General features: G+C 41.9%; 1 protein-coding gene across 1 annotated transcript in view; it reads right to left on the reverse strand.

Moving 5' to 3' along the window:
* The window catches only part of CASQ2 (calsequestrin 2), a 73,413-nt gene that overhangs the window by 34,295 nt on the left and 23,097 nt on the right, over nt 1-16,021 (reverse strand). Inside the window, exons 2-5 of the mRNA XM_003805628.5 lie at nt 15,005-15,089; nt 10,897-10,997; nt 8,390-8,501; nt 3,084-3,157 (exon numbers count right to left, since the gene is read on the reverse strand). Coding sequence (XP_003805676.2) covers nt 3,084-3,157; nt 8,390-8,501; nt 10,897-10,997; nt 15,005-15,089 — 372 coding nt within the window. The remainder of the gene's footprint in view (nt 1-3,083; nt 3,158-8,389; nt 8,502-10,896; nt 10,998-15,004; nt 15,090-16,021) is intronic.

Raw genomic sequence — 16,021 nt, forward strand, 5'->3', positions numbered from 1 at the left:
CTTCTCCACTAACTTTGTTTAGTCACAGCACCCTTTGGCTCCAGTGTGATTTAAAAAAGAAAGTGATTTTTCGTCTCATTGTTCACTCAGACAGAGAGAGGAACAGGTCAGTGGGCGGGGACATGGGATTTTAAGAACTGATATTTTTCAGGCTGTGAGGTGCAGCAGAGTGGAACCATCCTTGGCCCTCTGACACTTTCTTGTTCTAACTGCTTCTTCAGAGAGGTTGGGCCTTCGTGTGGCTTGATTTAGGATTAGTATTAATAGATCAGTACTGGTCCTAAACCTCCACACCCTTTAAAATTCCTTGGGTGGCTTTTGAAAATGCAGATTCCCAGACACTGCCACAACCCTAAAAATTAAAATTTCCAGGGCTGGGGCCCAGAGACCAATGGTTTTAAAAGCCTGTTGGAGGATACTAATATGGATAGTGGTTGGGAACTACTGACTGACAAATTTACATCAGCAGCCATGACATCTCACCCTCTTTACAGACTTGCAACTCATATGATGTATTTATTGGTTTGTTTACTTTTGAACTTTCTGTCTTTCCATCTTCTCTTTCCCACAATAAACTTTAAATTTTAAAGGGCAGGAATCTGCTTTGCTCAATGTTGTGTCCCTGGCACTGAGAAGAGTGCCTGGCACATAAAGGGCACTCAATAAATACTTGTTGAGTGAATGAATGACTGAATTTAATTAATTAATTAATTAATTAAGGACATTTCCAGTTGAATGTTTCCCCAACTTTTAGAAAATAGAACTCATAACCCCATCTCTTGTTCCTCAATAGATTCTTCTTCCTGGATTTCCTAATGTTTTCAGTAGCTTCATAATTTTTGCTGTCTTAACGCCAAGACTTGCTATCTTAAGTTATTTTGAGGCCTTCTCTCATCATCTCATCAATGGCCAGATCTTGTTATATCCACTTTTACTAGTGCCAGTTGTTTTTTGCATTTTTGTGACCGCATTAGTGCTTTCTTGTCCCTTGCCTCTCCTGGTTTCAGACCTCAACAAAGCACCTCCAGGTCCCTCTGAGATTCCCTAGGGTGTGTTGTACAAACAGGTCCTTTCAGCCACTTCACATTTATTACTTTTCTCCTCTTCTGTCCTAGCACTCCCTGCTGGAAACCACTGAGGCTCTACCAGGTGCAGTCATGCCTTCTGGACTCCACCATCTCCCCTTGGACACCCCCTCCACCCCAACTGATGGATGCAAGTTCTTAAGCACCAAATGGCATCAGAGTCCTCTCAGTGCTCTCCCTTCTGTGTGCCTTTGTCTCTTTAAATATTCTGAAATCCAACAAGGCTACATGAACACTGGCACTTATGACTCAGTGTCCTACAGAGTTTGAATAAAGCATCTCTCTGAATTTTTAATCATAGCCTGACCTCACCTTTTTCATGGACCACAGGCATGAAGCTATACAGTTGCACTAGGAGGCACTTCTACAAACAAATACTACCCTGAGCTCAACGTTGAACCACCCCTCTAAAAACTAAGGCTTTGTTGCTGGCCAAATTAATTGGCCTGCCTCTCTCTTCCTTTCAGCTGGATTCTTACCCAGGAGCCACTTTAGCCACACCTAGTCCATTAGAACCAAATGCTCCATCAGAACCATATGTCAGTAATGGATTCAGTTTCGGCTTCTCTGTTCCTCCCTTTCTCTACTAATATCCTATCCAAGCCTCCCACTTCCTGGGCCTAGATGATTGCCTTCTTATGAACAATGGTGCTCATAGCTGGCTAACTATTACTGAATGCTTCCAGTGTGCCAAAAACCAGCTAGGCAGTTTGCATATATTGCTTCTTTCTCTGGAGTAAAGTAGGACAGAGCACTGACTTTGAAGTCAGGCTGGTCTGAGATTATAGCAAGCTTCTCAATTCAGTAACTACATGATCATGAAAAAATCACTTAATCTTTCAGCACCTCAGTTTCATCCTCTGTAGAATGAGGATTCTAATTCCTCCCTTATGGGAGTGTTGAGAGGATGAAGTGAGAAAATCCATGTTAACTTCTTAGCACACACTCTGGCACAAAGAGACTTCTTAGCACAGACTCTGGCACATAAAAATTTTTTTGAATTTATTATTTTTTACATTTTTATTTTTTGAGAGAGGATCTCACTCCATTGCCCAGGTTGGAGTACAATGGTATGATCACAGCTCACTGCAGCTTCAACCTCCTGGGCTCAAGTGATCCTCCCACCTCAAGCCTCCCAAGTAGTTGGGACTACAAGTGTGTGCCACCACACCCAGCTAATTTTTGTATTTTTTGTAGAGATGGGGTCTCACTACGTTGCCCAGGCTGGTCTCCAACTCCAAGGCTCATGCAATCCACCCCGGTCAGCCTCCCAAAGTGTTGGGATTACAGGTGTGAGCCACAGCGCCTGGCCCATAATAGACACTTAATACATGATAGCTTTTTTGATTATTCTTGCTCATGATCCCTCCCAACTGTAATACAACTAATTAGGATAAACATTCTTCAAGTTTAGATTATGTTACTTGGATTATAGACCACTCTTCTGGATCATAGGCTTGAAGACAGGGCCACATCCACAGAAGTGGTTCATCATATACATGAACTGAATGCAATCTCATCCCACCACGCCCCTTCCCTGCTTCAGCTCACTGGCTTCCTCTTGTTTTTCACAGAACACTTGCTTGAACTAATCACAGAGGAGTTCCCACTCTACTTCCCATCCTGACTCAGTAGAAGGGGAAGTATGCAACCCCAGGAAGGGAGAGGATACCCCCTAAGGAAAAAGGAAGCAGTGGCTCAGTGGGCTGGCACACTCTGGGCCCACACGTTTCCCATCTCAGTGTATAAGAAGATAATGGTGGGTCATCACTTTTCCTTGGATGTTTTCATAAATATCCTTACATCCTCTGACTTAGTCATCTTTGTACTCATCTTAAATCCAATAGTGATTTGGTGATATAATTCTTAACCCTTCTAGAGAAAGAGGCAAGGGAGGATGGTTAATGTTGCTAAAAGAAAAGAAAGAGTGGTGAGAGTTCAAACTTTAATTCTTCATGCCTACAAAACTGTTCAAATTGGGGTTTCATAGGTACTTACCCCTTTGTCAAAGGTGGCAAAGAATTTGATGTAAGGCTGGAAGTGTTCAGCTGCTTCTTCAAAAGCCTTGTAGTCTAAGGAGAAAAATAAAGATGAAGGCAGAGACATTTTCAAGATTAACACAGAAGAATCTTCTTTTTAAATGGTGTAGAGAGTAGAAAGCCAATTAATCCTGATTGGATAATAATTTAGTAGGTATTGTTTAGATAGATATTATTTAATATTATTTAAACCCATAGTTACCCCCAAGGAGTTGGAATTGACTGGCATTCAAACGCCCAAGAGAAGACCCATTCACCACACTTTTATGAACTGCAGGTAGAAAGCACGAAACAGAGGGAACCGAGAGGAAAAGAGAGAGAAAAAGACGCGTAAAACTCCAAACCGAAATAAAAAGATCTTTCACTCTAACTCACTGCTACTTATAATCATGCCCTCTAGAGAGAGTGCAGTTTGCCAGAATAAATGAGCCCTAAGTAAGAAGGAAATTCGTCTCACGGTGTAAAGTAACCTCAATCACAATTGACATCACAGAAGTATTTTAAACTTCTTAATGGAAGTACTCCTGTTGCTGAATTCTAGTTTTCTTTCCCTTTTTTTCATTTTAAAGTTTTCTTTTTTATTCTGATGCCTCAAGAGGATTTCTTAAACTTAATCAAGCCCTTGATTGAGTATGGTCTCAAACTGGAGTCCATACTGGCCGAGGCAGTATGAGATCAGGTGAGTGTGGGAGTGCTGTACCTTGGTACACCTGGGGAGTTACTTGGGAAAGAGATTTGTCCTCAAACCTTAGTTGTGAGGGTGATGGTAATTGTGGTGGTGGTGGTGGTTATGAATAAATGCTATAAGCCTGAGAGTCAATGAGCCTGTGATTTATTCTTAACAAGATTAGCTTCTTTCCATTTCATGGAATTCCATTTCCCTTAACCGTGTGAAGTATAAGCCTTTGTTAGAATTCTGGGGCCATGCAGAATTTACTAAGATTCTATCAAATTTTTTTTAGAACAATGTTAATCCAGAGGATACCAAAATGAATAAGACAAAGATACTGATCTTCAAAAGCTCTCAGCCTAGAGAGAGCTACTGATCCTTAAAGAATCAAAATGCAGCATGATAGTTGTTACAACAGAGGTGAGTGCCGCAAGCACAGGTGAGAGAGGGGTTGGAAAGTCATGAGAATACTTGCACATACTGATACACATTCACACTAACTTGTCCTCATAAAAGTAAGCGGGTAGTCAGAAAAGATATCCTGTAACATCATAGCTGGGGTCGAGAATTGGGTGGAGGGGAGAAGTTGGCTGAGAACATTTGAAGAATGAATGGAGTGAAAGTAAGGAAGTAGAATGGCTAAAGCAACACCTAAGCCATCTGTGTCTAAAGCAGCAGAGGGCTCTATCAGAATCCTCTGTCCCCCTCTTTTCCAATCCCCATGTCCCTGATGAATTTCTCTTCCCCTCCATGAACTCCCACCCCGATGGAAAGAATGGCTTAGGCCTGTGTCAGGAGCTTCCCTTCCTCTCTTGGAGAGCTGGTCTACATCACTTTAAGATGAAGAATGGAGCAAGGTGACCTCCAGATGGGTGATTCAAAATGTGGCTTGACCTTTAGCCTCAGCCAAACAGCAGTGGTTTTCCAAGAAGCCTCCTCTTGTCTTCTGCTCTGTTGGAGCTCAGGTCATCTCTAGGCTTTCCCTGCCTCCTGACCAGCCTGTTCCTGGTCCCTTCCAGTCAGACCCCTTTCCCACTTTCTTTGATGACTCTTTTGGCTTCTGGAATAGGCTCCTGAACATTGAGTTCCCAGCCTCCAGCTTACTAAAAACTTATCTTAGCATTTTCTCTCCTTTCTTCCCCCTCTCTCAGGGTTGTGCGTACTGGATATTAGTATCACAGACGTTAGTAACTGGGTGTGGTTGATGGCACCAGTTAGAAACCCTGACCAGAAATGCTTGGAATAATATCATCTGTCTTACAAAGAAGAACCAAACCAAGTTGTTGGGGATGAAACATTCAAAGAAGTAGATAAACATGTCAAAATAGATTCTGAAAGCACTGCACAAAATAAGTGTACACAATTAAATGTATAAACTTTATAGTGCATGAATTCTATACACAGTTAAACTCTGAAGTCAGATTTTGAATGTCCAAGTTCATGTATTGATAGTACAACTACAATGACGAGAAAGTGTAAAGGCTTTACATCAAGCTCTTTCTGAAAATCTTGAGATTCAAATAATATTTATTCAGAGGAAAAGTTCATCATATAAAGGTTTGCCTGTGAATCTGCATTCCACAAAAAGGTTGTTATTTTTAAAAAGTGACTCCAATAACATTCAAACCTGTATAACTCCTTCTCTTTATAGCTTTTGGTGAAGAAATGGGTTCAGGAGACCTCTCCCTGCTCTTTCATCCTAAAGTTGGTTAACTGCGCAAGAATTTTACAGAGTTTATCAGCTAAAAACTAGATTTAAAACTATGCTATGAATTATACTTACTTTGAAAATATTTTGAGGGATCATTATTGGCTTCAAAAAAGGCTAGATCTTGCTAAACACCTACTTGAATGTACTTAATTGAAAATTGCAAGGACTATGTGAAATATATAATGTACTAACAAAGTTTATACATTTAAAAACAAAAATTCAACCTTAAAAAGAGGTTAAAATGATTCACTAGCAATTTTATTAAGTTTTAAGAATGATTATTAAGATCAGTAGAGCAATATCCGTGTATTCCTAAGGAAAAGCTTCATTATTATTTTGAAATATTGATGATATACAAAATTTAATTAAGATCTGTAATCCTTTCAAATTCATTCAAATTATTATAAGGAATATGAACATTACATTTGTCAATGAAAAGAAAAGTGATAGCTGTCAGATTGAACTAAGTGCCCTTGAAGGACACTTTAGAGATGGAATTATCTGAATTATGTCCAATGGCAAAAAAAGAAAGCTCATCAGTCAAAGAAAGAGCAGGCCGGACTTAGTGGCTCACGCCTGTAATCCCAGCACTTTGGGAGGCTGAGGCGGGTGGATCATCTGAGGTCAGGAGTTCCAGACCAGCCTGGCCAACATGGTGAAACTCCATCCTTACTAAAAATACAAAAAATTAGCCAGGCATGGTGGCAGGCGCCTGTAATCCCAGCTACTCAGGAGGCTGAGGCAGAAGAGTTGCTTGAACCCGGGAGGCAGAGGTTGCAGTGAGCTGAGATTGCACCATTGCACTCCAGCCTGGGCAACACAAGTGAAACTCCATCCCGAAAAAAAAAAAAATAGAAAAAGCAATGGATATTGTCCTCCCATTTGTCACTATCCACATATACAAGTGAAGTCTCTTGTCCATGGTGACCATCAAGAATTTGAAGAGGTCATCATTTAAAATCTTGATAAGGAATTTCATGTTGCTATTTTAAGCATAAAATCTAATATCAAAAAGCTATATCCTGGGCTGGGCACAGTGGCTCACGCCTGTAATCCAAGCATTTTGGGAGGTTGAGGTGGGTGGATCACTTGAGGTCAGGAGTTCAAGACCAGCCTGACCAACATGGTGAAACCCCGTCTCTACTAAAAACACTAAAATTAGCCGGGTGTGGTGGCGGGCACCTGTAATCCCAGCTACTCAGGAGGCTGAGGCAGGAGAATCACTTGAACCCAGGAGGCAGAGGTTGCAGTGAGCCAAGATCATGCCACTGCACTCCAGCCTGGGCAACAGAGCAAAACTAGGTCTCAAGAAAAAGCTATATTCTTGAGGCAAGCATAAGATTCTCATTCAAATTTTTTTTTTTAATTGGAGATTTTTTACAATGCAATATGTAATATATTTCATATTACTTTGCACACCATACTAGCCATGTGATAATGGGCAAGTTAATTGCACCTTTCTGTTCCATCCTTTCATCATCATTAACATGCAGATAATAATGATAATCACCTCACAGGCTTGTTGTGAGAATGAAATTAAGGCATCCATATAAGCTCCTAGCATAGGCCCTAGCATATGAAATGTGTTAATTAAATAGTATTATTATGATGATTCGTCTAGGCCAGGGAAGACGCCAAGGGTACTGAAAGGTGTGCTCTTTATCCTAACCTTGTTTTGCTTCCCTCTTATCTGCCATCCTGAGCTACATGGATGAAGAGGATAGAGGAATATAAAGATGGAAACAAATTGAGACAGACGAACTGAAAAGGAAGGGGAAGGAGAAGCACCCCAGAGTAGTCAGCACTGATACGGAAATGTACAAACTAAAATAAAATTGCCTAAAGAAGAACTGGGGCAAATCTCCCTGGTTAGCCACCTCCCTCTAGCACATTCATTTTAAGCACTGTAAATGGAGGTTTTAATGAAGCAAATGAAAAGAGGGTTAAGTTGGGGCATGGGAGACAGAAAATGAATGGGTTGTTGATGAGGTGACTAAGGATGCTAGTGGGAAGACTGGTTAAAGAAATGGGTTTGCAAACAATTTCAGAATATTTTGGGGTTCTCAGAAATAGTCATAAGCAGCCCACATTTGTACTTCCTACGTGTATGAATGCTACCAGAGTTATGCTCACCCGCTCTAATGCTGTTCCTCTCTCCAAGGCTGAGATACCAGAAAAAAGCCTACCTCACTGGGGCCATGCTGCCAAAGCAGTTTTAAATATGTACAGTACTCAAGTGCTTACTCCTCCTGGTCCCTTCTGCCTGCTCTTCCTGACTCACCCCCACCACCCTCTCATCCCTATACGGGCTGTAGTGATGTTATCATAGGTTCCACCCAAAACCTGGTCACAAAGCTTTCAAAGGGAATATGCCCAAGGGTGTGGCTGCACTATGACAGGTAGCCTTGGTGGTCAGGTGGGCTTGGCCAGCGATTTTTCACATTCTGTAGCCACTGCTAAGCCCATCCCTACCCCAATTTTCCACTCATGCTTTCCAACTGACTGCAAAGCTCTCCAGCTGGTGACCATAGGAGCTACCAATGCCAGGGAGACAGCCCATTGCTTGTCCCATTGTAGGGGAGAATCCGACTAGGAGGTGGGTAGGCAGGAAAAGTGGAGAAGAGCTTTTCTCTTTTTTGTAGAACACTCAGCCTGCTTTAAAGCCAGAGAACCTGGCCCCTCCTTAATATTCTTTCAGCTTTCCTGACTGTTTTGTACAATTTTTGCACATGTACTCCACTGTGTTAGGCTCAGGAAGAATTCTAACTTCTATTCTACCCAGCAAAAGAGGTGCTGAAGACCCATCCTCTTTTGGGGTAACCTGACATACCTTGTTTGGAATCTAGCTTTTAGACTGATCGGCTGGGGTTGGCAGACAACTTACATTCTGAGTCCTCACTCTTGAAAAAGCCAATGAGTTTGATGTAGTCCTCAATGCGTTCGAAGGCTTGGACTTCCAGTTTGCTGCTGATGATCTCCACTGGGTCTTCAATTAGCTGAAATGCCACATGCACATACACACATGTTCAAACAAGAGATTTCCTTCTTCACTGGGGAAACAGAGTGCATTGGAGGGAAGTTGTAGCGGACTTTGTGGTTGGTGCCTCAAATATCTATTCCATTCTCCCCACAATCCCCCAGTGAGCATACCAGCAGTACCTTCTGAGGAACAGACCTTAACTTAAAGAGTTAAATGATTGGTGGGGGCAACCTATTCCTTTTGCCAGTTTTAGAAAACATTTATTTTTAATTGTAGATTGACAAATTATAGTTTATGTATTTATTGGATGTAAAGTGTTGCTATGATCTATAAATATGTGAAATAATTAAATCAAGCTAATTAACCTATCCATCACCTCAAATACTCATCATTTTTTGTGGTGAGAACATTTGAAATTTACTCTTTTAGTGATTTTGAAATATGTAATACATATTATTCACTATATTCACCACGCTGTACAATATATCTCAAAAAACAAAATCTTATTCCTCCTGTCTAATTGAGGCTTTGCACCTTTTGATCATTATCTCTCCATTCCCACCACCCCCACCCCCATCCAGCTTCTGGCAACTACTCTCTGCTTCTTTGAGTTCTCGTGTTCTAGATTCCACATATAATAAGTGAGAACATGTTGTATTAGTCTTTCTGTGCCTAGCTTATTTCACTTAACATAATGTTCTCCAATTCCATCTGTATAGTTGCAAATGATAGTTCTTTCTTTTTTTTTTAAAGCTGAATAGTATTCCCTTGTGTATGTATAGCACATTTTCTTTTCTTTCTTTTTTTTTTTTTTGAGATGGAGTCTTGCTCTGTTGCCCAGGCTGGAGTGCAGTGGCACAATCTAGGCTCACTGCAAGCTCCGCCTCCCAGGTTCACGCCATTCTCCTGCCTCAGCCTCCCGAGTAGCTGGGACTACGCCCACCACCATGCCCAGCTAATTTTTTTGATTTTTGTATTTTTAGTAGAGATGGGGTTTCACCGTATTAGCCAGGATGGTCTCGATCTCCTGACCTCGTGATCCGCCCACCTTGGCCTCCCAAAGTGGTGGGATTACAGGCATGAGCCACCACGCTCTGCCATGTACCACATTTTTTTAATCCAGTCATCTGCTGATGGACATTTAGGTGGATTTCATAACTTCCCCTGCCAGTTATTGATTCAGGAATGGGCAAGTAACTGGCCCAATAAAGACAGATTTGCTGAAGGCTTTGGGAAAAGTTCTTTACTCTTAAAAGGGCAATGGGAAGTCAAATTTGTTTCTCTATCATGAAATATGAATGAGGAAATGCAATGTATTTGTTCCTACTGCTGGCCATCTTATAGCTAACTTGAGAATAGTCAGCTTGAGGACACAAGCAACTACTGAAAACACAGTTATCTGTGATTTACAGAGAAAAATGGAGGCAGTGTCTGGATTCGATCAAGTCTAAAGTCTCCTCTAACTAGAGCCTTCTACTTAGGTAAGTCAATCACATTGTTTATTGTTTGAAGCAGTTAATCTTATTTCCAAAAGCCTCCCCCTAGCTGATAAAGCTGGGGCAGCACCATGCTGTCCCAGAGTTGTTCTGTCACCCCTCTCAACTTTTTCAGGGCGTGTGGGTGTGAGTCAATGAGATGGCCAAGCACAGTGGGTCATGAGATGGCACTTTTTTTGGTAAAAGGTAGCTTCCAACTCACTTCTGACCTTCCCTCTGGTTTTTGACACTGTAGAGAAAGAATGATAGACCACTGGGTACTGGCTGGTAGATAAAGAATCATCGGCATGGATGCTCAACACTAGGTTCTTTATCTGTGCAAGAATACGTGTTCAAAGCATTGAACTTCACAGCGGTTACTGAAAGTGTGAGTTTATCTATGGATGAAATATTTTTATAATGTTTGTTCCTATGTTTGTCTAAGCATATGGATATGAGGCTGTGCTATGTCCATGGCTGAAAAAGTGTGATATTGCGGGGCTGTTTAGCTCTGCCACTTCTCTATGTTGCTCTGAGGGTAGCTAACTCAGGGTGACCTGGCTGATTGGTACTCCCATCCCTCCTCTCTCTTCAGGTGGCTGGTTAGCCCCCTCACTCCCCACATTCCCCAGCTCCTCTTCAGTAGCAGTGGAGCAAAACCAAGGAGATTTCAATAGACATCTATGTATAACTGGTAACAGAATTAGCGTATTACTACGACATGGCCCCCAACAGTTTCTAGGGTGACTTAAAGATCACTTTCCCAGTAGAGTAGACAGTGCAATAATATAGGTGCTCCTTAGTTTTTTGTGAATCCTGAAAAACCTGTCACAGATGAGGCCAGGTTCTCCAGCTTGTCCTTTCTTTGGGGTTCTATCTCTCCCTATATTTGAGCAGAGGCAGCTCCACGCAGGGTCACTGTGTACAAATGCTTACATCCAAGAGGAACTCCACCAAGACATCAGCCGCAAACTCGCCATCGAACTCTATTGTGCGATCACCCTTAAGAATATACAGGCTTCCTTCTTCATCAAAACCTGTAAGAAACAAAGAGGCCCACAGAGAAGGTCATCCTGACCTAGGAAGAGCGATTGTATTGGCTGAGGTCTGGCTCAGGGTTTCTGGGTGACAGTGGGGTCAGGATTAGTGGAACTAGCATTAACCAAAGAAGCAGTTGCCTTGAAATAACACTTTTGAAGAGCTCCTGAAGTGGACATTTCATTGGAAATAGTCCAGAACAATTCCAGCTGGATTTTGACTTAAAAGAAAAGTCTATTCTCCACCCCGCCACTGCTTTAGTTTTCCAAAAATACAGCTGATCCCATGTCATTCTCCTTATCAAAGAATTGTAATGGCCACTGCCCACCTGACTCCTTAGCCTTGCGTTAAAGTCCCTCCAAAATCTGTTTCCAAATCTATCCCTTTCATTCTCCCTTGGGTAGACTTGTACTCCTTTGAGAACTGCTCTCTTGTCCCCTGTGGGACTCCCTTTGCTTCCTGTCCACATGCTTATATGAAAAGGTGAGTAAAGGAAAAGTCACTGAGCATTATTCTCTAGACTTAGTTTTTCTTGTTCTCCCAGCCTGGAATGACCTCCATCTTGGTTAGCTTCTTCAGGTCTCAGCTTAGGATTCATTTTTCTTAAGAAAGGTCACTTCAATCTCACTGAACTCATGCCATTATTGATCTTTGTTCAGCTCAATTTACAGGTCTTCACTATCACAGTGAGTTCTCTGAGGGTAGGATCATTGTCTTCTTGGTATCCCAGTGCCTTGTACAGAGGCTGTGTACATCAGCAACCCATTAATGTATGTGGCCAGGATGGACAGCTTGCTTTCCTGTTCCAGCTGAATCCCACACATCTTCTTTATCCAGTTGGCTGGTAGATGTTGCAAGGACAGGCTCAGCGTCTTCTTATTTTGCTGCCCTTTAGCACCCTTGGTCTGATGTTGTGTACCTTAACAAATGCTTGTTGGAAAAATGCATTTTCCTCCTTAGGAATGTTAAATAAACAAAGCTGGCATTTAGTCCAGTTGCATGGCATCCTTAATTCCTTAGATTGTTGTTAAAGTCTATTAGCTGGAGAAAGTTTTCTCCAAATGAACTCTTCTGCAGAACGTCCAGGGACAGGAAAGCTGGACTGCCGCCTGCTGTGTCCCAAGGCATGCATGAGGTATAAGCAGCCTCTGGCACATGGGCGGGAAATGGTAGAGGCACCATTTGTAAATCAAAAGGAGCAATGTGCCAGGTATTCTTTTTGTTTGTTTGTTTTTTGAGACAAGGTTTCCCTTTGTCACCCAGGCTGGAGTGCAGGGCCATGATCATGGCTCCTGCCTCAGCCTCCTGAATAGCTGAGACTACAGGCATGTGCTATGATGCTGGCTAATTTTTCATATATAAGTATATATGAAAAATTATATATTTTTATATATGAAAAATTATATATTTTTTATATATGAAAAATTATACTATATATGTATATTACAAGCGTGAGACACCGTGTCTGGCCCTGCCAGATTTTCTTGATATCAATGATGGCCAATCTCAAAAGGTGCCCTAGGGAACATTGGCCAGTGTCCTGCTGTTGGATTTTGTCTTGAGCAAAATCACAGTAAGAAGACTACTGTAATTGTTCAGGCACAACTTGATAGAGGCCAAAATAAGGCAAATGGAAAAGAAATGAAGATGAAGGAGCAGGTTCACAAAATACCTCCACTCTCCTATAAACCCCCAGGGATCAAATAACCAGAAGGAACCTGCCCCAACTCCTCCAAACTGAGCTTGTTTCAGTGTATCAAGCCCCATCATATTCTTTGCTAGTCTATTTTTATGTATACTTGCCCAGCTTGTCCACCCAAAATTTTTAGATCACTGGGACACTAGTATTTTTCCCTAACTAAATTTGCTGGAAATTCTCCCAAACGCAACTTCTCATTAAACCAATGGGAAGGCAGAAGAGGAATCAAGAGACTGCTGGGGGAGGAGACAGAACTCATTAAACTGTTTGTTTGTTTGTTTGTTTGTTTGTTTGTTTTGAGATGGAGTCTCGCTCTGTCGCCCAGGCTGGAGTGCAGTGGTGCGATCTCGGCTCACTGCAAGCTCTGCCTCCCAGGTTCACGCCATTCTCCTGCCTCAGCCTCCCGAGTAGTGGGACTACAGGCACCCGCCACCATGCCCGGCTAATTTGTTTGTATTTTTAGTAGAGACGGGGTTTCACCGTGTTAGCCAGGATGGTCTCGATCTCCTGACCTTGTGATCCGCCTGCCTTGGCCTCCCAAAGTGCTGGGTTTACACTGTGCTCAGCCATTAAACTGTTTTTGACTCTAGGGAAAGAGTTTAACATATTTTGCTCCCATACTCAAGGGAGAAAAATATCCCTCAATGTGTCTCCAGGGAAAGAGACATCCCAAGCATTCTTTATATTTATTTATTTATTTATTTATTTATTCATTCATTCATTCATTCATTCATTTTGAGGCAGAATCTCACTTTGTTGCCCAGGCTGGAGTGCAGTGGCACAATCATGCAGGCAGAAGTCACGGCAATCTTGATCTCCCTGGCTCAAGCCATTCTCTCATCCCAGCCTCCCAAGTAGCTGGCACTACAGGCACATGCCACCATGCCCAGCTAATTTTTAAATTTTTTGTAGAGATGAGGTTTTTCTATGTTGCCCAAGCTGGTCTCAAACTCCTGGGCTCAAGCAATCCTCTGCCCTTGGCCTCCCAAAGTGCCCAGACATTCTTAATAACTCATTATCATTGTATAGTCCTAAATAGTTTCCTATAATTTAAATCTTTTTTTAAAAAAAGACTGGTCTTCTTGAAAATAAAACAGAAAACAGTTGTCTGTAATTTTCCAGGATAACGGACTTTTATGTACCTGAAGGTATTCACTGAGCCACCACTAATCTTTTTTTTTTTTCTGTACTTACTACTCCAAATCCAATTAACCTTTCTTCAAAGATCCTGTTTTATAACCCGCTATTTTTTTTAATAGCCGTTCTTCACTGGTCATGCAGAAAAAGCCAAATGGGCAGTACATGTGTGTCAGTGTTTGAAAATCAGAGGAGCGGGCCGGGAGCTATGGCTCACGCCTGTAATCCCACCATTTTGGGAGGCTGAGGCAGGCAGATCATTCAAGATCAAGAGTTCAACACCAGCCTGGCCAACATGGTGAAACCCTGTCTCTCCTAAAAATACAAAAAAAAAATGAACTGAGCGTGGTGGCGTGTGACTGTGATCTCAGCTACTCAAGAGGCTGAGGCACAAGAATCGCTTGAATCCAGGAGGCAGAGGTTGCAGTGAGCTGAAATCACATCACGGCACTCCAGCCTGGGTGACAGAGAGAACCTGTCTCAAAAAAAAAAAAGAAAAGAAAAAAAGAAAAGAAAAAGAAAACCAGAGGAACTACCTACATTCTCTCTCTTTGGGATTACAGGGTTGTGAATCCTAAAGTGCACTGCACTTAAGTGTGACATATCGACACTAGAGAGTACAACTTCCATGTGCGGGTCACTTAACCATACCTCACCTATGTCCTCCCCTCTCATTCTTGGTGATAATGCCCAACTGGGGTTTAGCCTTAAATTTGAAAAGCACTGTTACCCTGGCATTATTACTATTAATGCTGTCTTTTGTTGGCTGCTTCAGCCGCAAGGCAACGAAATAATACATGATGAAAGAAGAGAATTTTTAACTCTCTCAGAGAGATCACCACAGTGGTGAGATAAGAGAAGCTGGACTTTTAGCTTGCTTTAGAAGCTGAAAATAAAAGCTTGACTCTTTAGCATCAATTTCTCCAGGAAGAAACCCTCTTCATTGTACTGATACAACAATCTCTTACATGATTAATGTGAAACCATTCAATTCAGGCCTATATTTACTTTTGTGAAACTCTTCTCCAACCAAAGATGAAGGTATGCAGGATCATTTTATATATTTTAAAAGATAGTCCGCTTATGCAAGAATAATTGCAACTGTACTTTTCCTTTTGCAAGACACATTCGTTTCTTTCCCACATACAGTATCTCAAAAATCACACTTACCCAGTTTCTTGGCAAGCTTGGCTTCTTTCTTGGCATCCACCATCACAAAGCCTATAGCTTTATGTTCAAGGACCTGGGCCACAAGCTGAAGAAACAAATGGAAAGGTGAGTGTGCTAAGGGCAGAAAGATGGTAGAAAATATTACAGGATTACTATCCTCATGTATCAATGGAAGGGTTTCCTCTATACTTTCTGTTACTATGTGACCAAGTTGAGCAGCAGCAAAGGAAACGTATTCTTGTCCCCTCAGGGGAAGGATGATTCAGGAGAATGCTGAGAATCAAGGAGGGAAAATCTGAGGAGCAGACCTAAGACAGAAAATTTGGAAGAATATATCCACTGTCACATACCAGTTTCTGCCCTTGGAGTAGATAAAACCTGGATCGGGAGAAAGAAGAATCAGGAAGGAAGCATGGGTGCCTGACAAGGGGCCCTGAGCCCTTCTCTAGCTGCCAAATGTACCTGGGGCAGAGTGGGAACACAAGAGGACCTAAGAATAAAGGAGGCCTATGTCCTCAATATCCAAGCATTGCCCTCAATTCCCCCACTCCTGGGCTTGTGAAGTAGGAATGCCCGTTGGGTGAATAGACCTGAGATGTCTTCTTAAGGTTCCCTGAAGCACACTGAGACTAGTAGAGTATCGGGGGTCAGGGGTTCGGCTCCAAAGGCCAAGAGTATGCAGCAGTGTCCTAGATGGACAGATAGCTGAAAACTTCTCTGGGTAGACACCAGCATAGATGATGACACCAAGCACAAGATTGGCATTATGTTAAGCTTCCTGCAATGCAGATATGAGCAAGTAGGGAATACTTGCTTACTTCAGGACTGAGACCTAATTCTTGCCATCTGTTTGAACAGGGACTTGAAACAGAAACAAAATGGAGATGCTACCAGAGAGATCATGAAATATTAATACTACTTTTTTAAGTTAAACTTAAAAAAAAGATAATTGTGGATTAACATGCAGTTGTGAGAAATAATACAGAGAGATATCTTGTACATTTTACCCAGTTTCCT

The sequence above is a fragment of the Pan paniscus genome, chromosome 1, assembly GCF_029289425.2.
Source record: "Pan paniscus chromosome 1, NHGRI_mPanPan1-v2.0_pri, whole genome shotgun sequence".
Classification (NCBI taxonomy): Eukaryota; Metazoa; Chordata; class Mammalia; order Primates; family Hominidae; genus Pan; species Pan paniscus.